A 12,213-nucleotide genomic window follows, 5' to 3' on the forward strand; every position below is an offset into this window, starting at 1 on the left:
AGAGAGATGGAAGATTTGGTAAATTTATAACAAAGCTCTAATTGAAATGGAGATTCACATGATCCAACACATCAAACTCAAAAAGACTAAAAAATATAGGATCCAAAAAAAAAAAAACTCAAAATTATTTTATTATAAACAATATATTGTGTTAATAAACAGGTATTACATAAATCATGGAAGAGTGATTCAAGGATCATCAAGTGCTTTAGGCAGAACAAAATACACATTTACATCACCATGAACACAATCATCACATGTAAAAGGAGATTGAAAATTCCTCAGATGCATACATTTGATATTCAATCATATAGCTACAGTTTACAATTATCATATATATATATATATATATATATATCTCCATGGCAATGTCACTGGAGGGTCGTCTGGTGCAAGGCCAGGGAAAAATTACAAAAACAGAAGTCATTGCAAAACTTCAGTGAACATACATGAAACTACACGAAAAATTTCACGAACCTACGAGCATTGCTAAATGTGAATAGCTATCATATGGATGAGATCTTTACGAATTTATAAGCAGTGGCGAATCGGCAGTTTCTCCCATCTTCAGCAGTTTCCATACGTGCTCTTTCTCCCAAGCACCTTTTATACGGTATGAAACCCTTGAGAGGATTCCCAGAGTTCGTCGAGAGTTGCTTGCTGGGCTGTAGTTCACCCTCTTTGGATTTCCTTTCCACGGAGAGAGAATCAATATTTGAACCGGTGGAAGACCCTTCCTTTTCTTCATCTTTCTTCGCCATCTCTTGTGTGGTTCTGAAAGGCTTTACATTATGCAACTTGTGAGTCGAATGTGACACATTGTCACAAAGTGATAACCATGGGGAACGAATCAGAGAAGATGCGTCCCCAGGGCATATATTGTTCTCTGTTTCGCCACAGAGCGGTGACTCCGAATTATTCGGCAGAAACCTTACTGGCATTACATTCGATGAGTATAAACGCCCCTCGGCTCTTTCGAAAAATTCCAATTTTCTAGCCTCCACGGCAGGATTAGATGGTTGATCGGTGACTAGTAATGTCTTACCAAACAGCTTCAAGCATTGCACATTTGATTCATTTACTGCTTCTTCGAGGAGACAACTGTTTTGGGGCAAAAGCTCCAATTCCTGTCATGTTAGAAAGCAAACTTTTTTCAGTTGAGGAAGCATTTACTAGATCAACAGATTAAATCGGATCGAGCAATTACCAAAGAAACTTTGTCATCTGGACTTGATGAACAAGAATTAAGAGCAAGGGCAGACGAAACCGATGAGGAAGCGCCATTCGGCATACCGGGATTCCCCCCAGCACATGCATCCGAGCCAACTGCCGATAACACAGATGTGGGAGATTGGTTTTCATGCCCCGAAATGGACGTATTCGGAGATGAAGACCTTGTTGGTTTCTCAGGTATCACAATCCCCATTTTGACTGGACAAACCAGTTTTCGAGGATAAGGGTGTATCGGTTTTCTTTTCGGCCTTGGGGGAGGAATTTCGATCGGTTTCGCCGAATCGGGATCGCCACAATTCGAATCACGCTCGACCTAAACACAACATTTACCTTTCCCATCAATCCACTACTATAAAATACATAGCTGTAAACTAAAAAAACTGATGCATAAGCAGCAAGTAAGACCTTGGAGAAAAACTTCTGAGCATGACTCCGAATTTGCACAGCTGTTTTTGTGCCCACATACTCTGTAGAAAGTTCAAAAAGGATATCCTCAAAATACATAAAAAAAAAAAACAACAACAAGAACACGAGCTTAAAAAAACACCAATTTCAACCAAAGAAACACCTTCTATTTTTCTCCAAGCTCGACCATAAAGTTTCAATGCCTCGAGAAACCTCTCGTGTTCTTCTTCTGTCCATCTTTCTCTATGTTTAGTGATGGTGTATGGCTTCCTCGCCTATTTGAATGATTGAAGCACGGTCAAACAAGGGGCCAAAAAAGAAGGAAAACTCTCCAAAATATAAAACTAGGGAGAATATGAACCTTTGGAGCAAAGTCATCCCAGGTACCAAATTTCTCTTCCAGACCAGAGGGTGTGTCTATCTCTAGAACAGTTCTGTCCTTCATTGGACCATTGCTACCATTTTTTTGTTCCTATAGATATATAAATACATATAATTCTTGTCTATGTTGTTACACTAACAGAAAGAACAGAAAGGGTTAAATTAGCTTAAACTTGCCGCCATGAATGCAGGAATCATTAGTTCTCCAGCCTTCTGACCCAAAAATCCCGAATATCTTTTTGTAATCGGTGGATGAGTCGTGAATTCAGAGTCTCTGTGAAATCAATCTTAGAAAAAAATTAACACAAGACCACCACTGGATCCATGAAAGAATATGGCATCTCCATCCAATATCCCCGGAAACTTATTGATTCGGATATGAAAACTCGATAAATCTTGAATCACTCTCCGAACATCCTTGATTGATTCAACAAACTACAAACAGGGCAGCTCTTGAAACATTATTTGATTCCCCATATTCAACGAATGGAGCGGAAAATTTTCAGAAACACAACAAATGGTTGGTCATCATCGGAAAATGATTGAAATAAAGAGAAGAAACAGAGGCAGCCAAGAAACAATCCAAAGATACAGTCGGGAACAGGCACTCGAGTGAAGAAAGCCCAGATTTTTTCCAGCAGAGAATTGAGAAAAAGATGGAACCCAAGAACGAAAACAACATGAAATAGCTTGGAGTTTGGTTAAGAGGTTGGGGCAAGAAGATGACGATGCAGAGGTGCCACGCCACGGCCTCAAAGGGCAAAAGTACTAAATAAATAATAAAAAATAATTTCTTTTTAAAAAACTGGTGGTCAATAAATCCACTTGAAATTTTGTGGCTGAGATTATCCAAAACACGTGGCACATTCAATCCAAAATCCAAATATATACATATACATACGTATATATGCATAAAATGAGTAGATTTATTGTGAGACAGACGGTCTTATGCATTTTTAGATGGATTGATTCAATCCATAATTATCAAAAAAATATATTTTTGACATAAAAAGATTATAACTTTTCATAAGTTAGGTCAAATCGATGATCCGTCTGACAAAATTGACCTGTGAGACCATCTAAAAAAATAAATGTAAAAATAAGTATTTTTAGCCCTTAAAATAATGGTTTCTTTTGGAAGCAACTATAGAATAAGATGACCCTTAAAATAAAATAAAAAACAAATTATCAATTTAAAAAATTATATTAAAAAATCACAAAAACATAAAACTATTCAATCGAATTAAAAAAGAACAAAAAAATAGTTGTTTTATATAAACATTTATCATGTTGGAAAAATATATTTTGAATATATGCTAAATATTCTCCTCAATTTTTTGTCATAAATAAATTTGAATTGGTGTGAAAAGATTAAGAGCTTTTAATATGCGACTCGTATTAGATAAAATGCATTCCGTTTTGCACTTTTTGTACTCCAAAAATTAGAATTGATTTGAATGGATAGTTGAGACTGCTTACGCTTTTTCTTTTCATGACAACTGGTTAAAAACAGGATTTCATTTCAATCATAAAAAGCACGTTTTTACCACTTCACTAGAAAATATGAAACAACTCAAACATCAAAATGAAACAAATTATTTTTAAAGAGAAAATATTCAACGCTTGACTCAACTCGAGGCATTCATCAAGTTGTTTTTCAACGTATCATCACATACATCTTAGACCATGTGACTTTTTAGAAAAAATGGCAATAATTTGCCTGAATCTGACATTATTTATTGTAAATATTTGTAGGGATATTTTGAACCTTTATGAATTGGTTTCGCAAGCTGTGAAGACAAAGGCAAATGTAGTTTCCCCTAAATGGTAAACAAGCATGGGCCACTCCAATTAATTATTTATGGTTGGAATATCTTTTCAAGGGACCAGAATTCCCTTTTTCTTTCATATATTACATCCCCACAAACGAAATTATTTGTAGTCACGACAACATCCACTCCATCTTTCCAAAACTCTACATCCAAAAGAGTTATTTCATCTCAATGGTACTCACAAATAAGCGAACAACATATCAAACTTCATTATATAAATAAAATAGCATTTTTTTTTCATTTTTTGCGACTTTGATACTCTATGTTGTCATATTTCAGTTTCAATCCGTTATCTTTTTCTTTTTGGAAATTGTTGTTATTTTTTCGATATGACGCTGATGTGACATCAATATGAAGTTGATGTGATACTAATGCGTATAGCTCAATGCTTCATAATTAGGTTGTAGTACAAAATCGATTGTTCATCCCTTATTTAAATTGTCTATAACTTTGTATAGAGATTTTACAAGTGCCATACGAATCGGAATCCCTTACAGAAACGAGGAAAAGATAAAAGAGGATGGAATGAAATCATCCTTGAAACATAGGCATTTTCCGTCACTCAAGACTCCGACTCCGACTCCGACTCCGTTCTCAATGGATGCTCCCATTTCTGTTCGGAGATTTTGTTCAAAACATTGTCGGAGTATTGCAATTATATGACACAGAAACTAGCTCGGAGATGTTTTATTAACTACAATAAATTAGTGTTTTCAGATGTGATACCTCTGAAACAAGTTGTATCTAATGATTAGTGAAATGTGTTTCTTTAAAAATAAGTGGGTTTTAGTGAGTGATATGATATTTTGTAAGTAAATCCAAAAAAAAATGGTATAATTAGAATTAGAAAAATATTGATTTAGATATTTATATGAAAATCAACGGCAAAAATATCATAACCCTCTCAAAGTGGATGAAAGAAACAGAGTTGTGGATTAGAAAGAATGAAGTGTTGGTGGATGAGGATGACATTTTCCACATATTCTCCCTACTTTTTCAATGGTTTTAAATATTATTATTTTAGGGGGAAAAAACTTTTTCAGTTTTTTAAAAGTAATATAATTATTATTGTTTACAATATATGTATTATCATAAGCTCTTGGGAACATTATAATAGTTCGATATTGATATTTTGGGAAGTTCTCGTAGTAGATTGTATCAAACTACTGACTTATATGATTTGATTGACTATGTTAACTATGAATAATGCGTAGTTCTATGTTGATATTCTGTCATGCCATAATAAATTGACCAAAAGTTGTGTCCTACACTAAAAATTATAACTTTTGGTGTAATGACTAGTAATTATTATTGTTACATCGAATATACGTTTTCATAAACACAACATGTTCGACTTCATAATTGATATCACTGCCAACTTTACATCTTCGATTCTCATGAGTTGCAAGTTGATGCACTTGTTAATTAGGAGATGGATTTCGAGCAATGACAATTTTATGTTGAGATAGATTATATAGATGTTTTCAAGAGCTACAACATCTAGTAAAATGACATACACCTCATTCTTTTGTATTAACTTAAAAATTATTTATCAAAATATTATATATATATATATATATATATGATATAACTATATCATATTTGTCAATAAGTAAGATGCACATGTCTTGTTTCCCAAATCTATTTTATTTAATGGAGAAATCAAATAAAAACACAGCACGTAAAATTTGATAATAAGGTGCGACATATTTATCAAACTATTTCTCAAAAATAATTTTATATAACCTGATTGAAAATAATAAATCATGGATAAATTGGACCCACATAAAATTCAATTAAAAATTTTAGTAACAATATAATAATTCATCCTTGGTCCCCCATCATATATAGCACAAATAATATAAAATTTAAATTCTGATTAAATAATTTTTATATATCATATAAATTCTACAAATTTTTTTTAGGAATTTTCATTGCGTATGTTGCATAACAAATTTTTTTTTAATCGTTCTATATTAGAATGAATGATTTGTGAATATATTATAGCGTATGTTTTAAAAAACGTGAAACGTAATGATCAAGTTTCAAACTTTATAAGCTTCATCGGTTTTAACATGATATTAAACGTGAAAACACGTTTTTAATATTTATTATAGTTCTAATTATATTAAGTTAATTAATAAATTAAATAATAAATTAACATATAAATTCTAAGAATAAATGCAATTTCTCAAATTATCAAAACATAATAGTCAAAATCCCTAGTTATGTGGTCATTAAATATTTATACTTAAAATAAAAGTTTAAATAAAAAATTAAATTAAATTTTACTAAAAATCACGATTTTCACACTTCTGCTCGAATCGAAACTTTTTCCTCCGATTTAATCACACTTTTTAGAATATTTAGTATATCTATCTAGGTAAAAATTTGTGTTAGACGATCTCACTGGTCGTATTTCGTGAGACATATATCTTATTTGGGTCATCCATGAAATAATATTACTTTTTTATGCTAAGAGTATTATTTTTATTGTGAATATCGGTAGGGTTGACCCGACACACAAATAAAGATTAATAAGACTGTCTCATAAAAGACCTACTCATCTACGTGCAAAAACAACCAAATCATTTCTAATTATAAAACATATTATTGATAAAAAAAATCAATATTATATATATATAAAACAAAAGAAGGTTGCACAGCACCGTTTGGGGCAACTCGTTGTTTTGCACTTTTCGGCCACGTCAACACAACTTGTAGCCACGTGTATAATAATTAATAAAGTGTGGTATGGGCAATAATATTTCTTGACCACAAATTTATGGAATCTAACTCTTTCATAAAAATAAAAATTAGTAAAAAATTTCAGGCCACAAATTTTTCTCTGTGTTTTACGATATGCCCATATCATATTATTTTTATTTACTATTTATTTATATAATATTTTCAACTATATTTTATTATTTTTAGATATATTATATTTGTAAGAGTTTTGGGGAGGAAGCAAAAAAAAACTAGTGGCAATTTTGATTGAAATTAAGGGAGTCTCCATTATTTTCTATCTTTATTTCTTTTCTTTTTTTGGAAAATAATAATTTGAGAATATATATATATATATATATAATATAAATATTGGACAATATCTTTCATTAGATACGATTATTTGTCCTTTTTTGTTTGCTTTTAATAATTTTTGTCACGAGGCGTTTGATGCACATGAAATCTTCGTAAAATCTAATTTTTTTTTTAAAAAAAAATTGTTTTATTTGTTTAGTCAAAATAAAGATCCAGCATTATCCACGGTATATCGAATAAGACCCACAATTTTTTATCATAATTATTTAATAACTGTTTCAAATTTCTAGAAGAGTACTCAATTCTAGACTCATTATTTGTACAACCCTAATTAATATATTGAAATTGAATTAGATTCATTTTGGTATGATTTATGAAGCTTCTTCTTGGCATAGGACCTAGGGATGACCATTCAGGTTTGGGTTCAGACCAAGACCGAATCTGACCGGTAAAAAAATCGGGATATGAGTTCTATATAAATATGTTAGGAAGTATGTCTCACGAATCTATATTCGTGAGGTTCATCGTTTCGGTTTATACATAAAGTGAAAAATTATATTTTTTTTACATGGGTTGGGACATGTACTTGATTCGTCACTCAAATTTGACGTGTGAAACGGTCTCATATTAATTCTTGTGTATATTAGGTCAGGATTGTGATTTCCTACTCGATCGGACCCGTTTTTTTATTTTTATTTTTTATAGATAACATTATTAATTAATTAATCAAATATGTAGTAATAGATATATTTTAGTTTATGATAATTTTTTAATTTTAAAACTATATATTTAAATTTAATATATTTTCTCTTAAAAATCGAATAATCCCTGAACCAAACCTAACCAGAACCCGAATAATCGGATACCCAAATTATTTTGGGTTCATTATTCGGGAATAATAATAATAATAATAATAATGATAATTAAAAAAAACTCGTAAACCCGAAAAACCCTAATTGTTCCCACCCTTAGGAGGACCTTTCTCAAATCTCAATTAAATAAAAACGGAGTCACTACAATCACGAAGCAAAACATCATAAATAAAGTTAGAAATGTGAAGGAATATAAAGACTAGCATAAGAATTGATCGCTCTAACGAGTATATGATCAACCATATTCTCTTATCTTCTAACGAAACAAATGTCGCACATAAACTCTTAGAAAAGAGTAAGCAACATGCAGCAACGATCGATGCAAAACCATGGGCCGTCATTTTAGGATAAAAAAGATTCATGGAAAAGGTTTGCATTATTTCATATTATAAAACTCGGGTTAGGATTTCAAATTTTGGCCCATTAATTTTCTGGGATTTTTACACGAATGCTTATTGGTCATTGTCGCAAAGAAATATGTGTATTCTAAACTTTGGGTGACGACATGGTTTTATTTTATTTTTTGCTTTCGAAGTTAGGATTACTGATAATTTCCTCAAAACATCATAAATAACTAAAAAAATTAAATGGGTTGTTCACGATTAGCAATACTTTTTTTTTCAAATAATTATTTCATATAACTAAAAACCTAAAATCGTTAGTTATATTAAAAAATTTATTTCAGATATTTCGGGAATATACGTCGATTTATCGTATTGAAAAGTAGTAATTCTATCGCAATTGAAATTATACACCTATATACAGCGGATATTCTTAGAGAGAATATATCTTTATTTATGCAAAATATTGCAATTCATTTATTTTATCTCTATTTTGATTTGTACAAAAACTAATACTGAGAACAATTTTGTAATATTAATATCTAACTCGACTTGATTAATAAAAATTATTATAATATATTTTAACATGAAATAACTTGTCCAAAAATCCCTTCTCTTCTATGCGGCAGTGTGAACATTTCGCTATAGACTAGGGAGTACGAGTATAATCATTGGACGGTTTGGATCACCAGTCTGAGAACTCTCTGATCTCTGGTCATGATATTTGGATTGGTTACTTCCCTGACTCTCCTCCTTTTTATTTGTCTATTGATTCTCTTTCTTAGAATTGTTCTGGTTTTCCATGAAAGCTCTCGTACAAGCAAAAATAGCATCAGACATGGTCTCAAATGTATTATCCAGTTTCGTTGCACTTGCTTCTTCCATATTCATGTTTTAAACTTGTGCATATCCAGCTGGAACGGGGCCATGACCAGCATCCCGCTTGATACCCCCATAAATTCTATCTGACCCGTGTCATAATGTGTCCGACTTGAGTACGAGTCATCGGATACTCGAGCCTGCTCATATAGGTTAGGTTATGGGCATAAAGTTAATGCGACAGGCCTGAGTAAAGGCCCAAGTAGAATCTGAGCTACCTTGTTCTCCGAAGGAACCTTTCGATCGAAAGGCTACTGTCCGAGCAGTCGAAATGAAGGTACGTCGAGCCGAATTCAAGCAAGTAAAGTCTTTTCCATATAAAACTCTTGAATCAAATCATTCGTGATAAGGGGATATGTCATTCAAATGTATAAATTATCTAATATAAGGTAAAATCACATCAAATGTTATATTTTAGGAAACTTACCATCCCAGAGTTATTTTACATATGAAAAACTTGTATTGCTAGAGTTCTTTCCATGAAAAGTATCTAGTCTCAACTCTATAAATATAGTGTGGTTTCTACAATTTAATTCCTTCACTCATTGCTTACACATGCACTTGATAAATTCTTGCACATTTAACTTTGTTATCCGGACTTATTAAGTATCAGAGGAGTTACACCGGAAAAACTTTCGACATCCTCTAATTTTGTTCATCCGCACATGATTCAGCTTGGTCCATTCCCAACCAGGAAGTTCTACTCGGATCATCTTATATCAATAATCACTGAGTAATTTTTGTTTACCAAACAGAATCTTTAGTACATAAAATTTTTTGGTATCATCGTCATTGATTTTCAATCTATTATGTCGAACATAAATTCCATCAGAATGTTCCTATCGTTCAGGAAGTTGAGACTCTCCTAGATTCGATTGAGATTCCCCAACCTGTTGCCATAATTCCTTCTTATTTTTGGCGGCATACATAGAACTCGCCGAAAAGTGCATATATCATAATAACAATATCATGTTCATATTTTTTAGTCTATTTTTGTTATACACTCGAGAGAGTTCAAAATCATATTTCATTCGCTTGATCTTGTGATTTGGAGTGATATTATCATAAGACATGAGTCGTAATTTTCATGTTCAATAAATACCGTGTGTGAAACAAATTTGTCTTAAAAAGTAAAATTCAATTCTAACATCAACTTACTGTATGTTCCTATTTTGTTTTAGTGCAACATATCCTATGATAACTTACCAAAAGTTAGGTTTTTCATTTCGTCCCCTCCCAGAATCTTTCTTTCAGAAAACTTTCCCTTCAATATTAGTTTCTTCTCCCCAAAAAAAAAAAAAAATGTGTTCCCACTCATTTACATATCCCAACTGATATGACCCAAAATCAAATAAATTAATTATGTTTACACGGGAAATAATTTCCCAATCCGTTCCCTCTCAACAAAACTATTTTTGGAGGAATAAAAATTAGATTTGGATTTAAAATTGGATTTTTGTAGATTTAGAAATCTATTTCGGTGTTTGGTAAATGTTATAGTATTGAATTTGATAGTTAAAAATAATATTGTTTGTTATTATAAAATTTTATTTTACTTATTTTTTAAAATATGTTATATATTAATAAAATTTAATACCCATATATTATTTTTAAAAATAATTCACAGAATTTTTAAACATAAAAATATTTTTACTTGGTTCCTTTTCTCATGTATAGGATAAAGCGTGTGAATTGATTGTATAAATTTTGGGAAAATAATATTTATGAATTTCAAAAAGTGAGACTATAATTTTATTTTGTCATTCTAACTCAAATCTCATAAAATCCTTTCAATTTTACAAAAAAATCAAATATTTTAAAATATCATTCTATCAACTGTTAAAATTAGATTTCGAATTCTAATAAATCCCATCAAATTCCATCACAAATATTATTACACGATTGGTTTGGATTGCGGTCAGAGAACGACAACTGCCACGACAAAGTTCTAGTCTAAAATGGTTGTGTAACTATATCATCGTTTTTTTTTAAGCGGTGATTGCAACAAGGATTTCACGGCTATCGCGATCGTTGCAAAAATATGTTTTTCGATTTTTTTCTATTTTTAAAGAATTAATTGTTTTTCAAATTACATAAATATTTATAACATTCTCGCCAAATATTAATGAAACTGGAACAACAGGCTCCACTAGGGGTAGGCGTTTATTTTCGGGTATCGTGTACCTGATCCGACCCAATCGAGTCGGGTATTTTTTTTAAAAAAAAAATGGGTTTGTCGAGTACCTGATACCCGAAAATAATTTTCGGGTTCGGGTTCGGATTCGGGTATTTTACCGATACCCGAATTTTTTTTTAAAAAAAATTTATGGGTCTATCCGTCTATTCATTTAAAAAATACATATATTTTTTTTGTGGCTAGTCATGACCCGATATAATGACAAATGATTAATCATAAAATGATATAATGACATGATATTTTGTGAAATATGAAAAATACATGTGTTTTGTAATTTACTAGTTATAATATGATATAATGACTAGCCATACTCGATATAATGACGTGATTTTTTGTGAAATGTGAAAATATATATATTTTTTCAAAAAAAAATAAAAAAATTAATTTTTTTTTCGAGTACCGAAAATACCCGATCATTTCGGATATTCGACATGATCGGGTTGGTGTCGAGTAGTAAAATTTACTACCCGACATATTGGGTACCCGAAATTTCATATATCTGAACCCAAAAACCTGACTCGCGCCCAACCCTAGGCTCCACTTCCCTAAGTGGAATGCGAACCACTACACGTTCTAAATTTTAAGTTTTGCTTTCTCAATCTACATTCCGATCTCCCAAGTTGTACAGGGGTGCGACGTCATGGAAGGTAAGGCTTAATTACTTTTTATTCAAATCTTTCTTCATTGTGTTTTTATTGAAAGTAAAGGATTCTGTTGAAAAAATGTTTGTTTTTTTTTATTTTTTGAGTTCTTCCATATCTCAATTATATATTCCATCATAAAACTTCGAGTTTTGCATCATCTTCTATATATATCTCAATGTATTGGATCATTCATGACCGATGAATGAATATTTACTTTTCTTTGATTTTACAAGAAGAAATCTTCAATTCTTCTGCCATTTAGTTTTGTCGAAATTGTTAAATTATACCTATGAATTACTTGAAATTTGTGTCATTTTGTTTTCTTTGACTTCTAATGTGTTTGATCATATGGTTTGTTCAATTTCTTGAATAGTTGATAAATTTTGTTGA

At 31.3% G+C, this 12,213-nt stretch overlaps 1 protein-coding gene across 1 annotated transcript; it reads right to left on the reverse strand.

The window, feature by feature from the left end:
- Positions 1-297: 297 nt before the first annotated feature.
- Positions 298-2,773, reverse strand: LOC142531008 (protein REVEILLE 1-like). The gene is made up of 5 exons (XM_075637022.1): positions 2,000-2,773; positions 1,802-1,913; positions 1,639-1,700; positions 1,208-1,546; positions 298-1,127 (listed from the first exon to the last, which is right to left on the reverse strand). The coding sequence occupies exons 1-5, from the start codon at positions 2,081-2,083 to the stop codon at positions 507-509; spliced, it is 1,218 nt and encodes a 405-aa protein (XP_075493137.1). The 5' UTR covers positions 2,084-2,773; the 3' UTR covers positions 298-506.
- Between the last annotated feature and the right edge of the window lie 9,440 nt (positions 2,774-12,213).

The sequence above is a fragment of the Primulina tabacum genome, chromosome 1, assembly GCF_025594145.1.
Source record: "Primulina tabacum isolate GXHZ01 chromosome 1, ASM2559414v2, whole genome shotgun sequence".
Taxonomy (NCBI): Eukaryota; Viridiplantae; Streptophyta; class Magnoliopsida; order Lamiales; family Gesneriaceae; genus Primulina; species Primulina tabacum.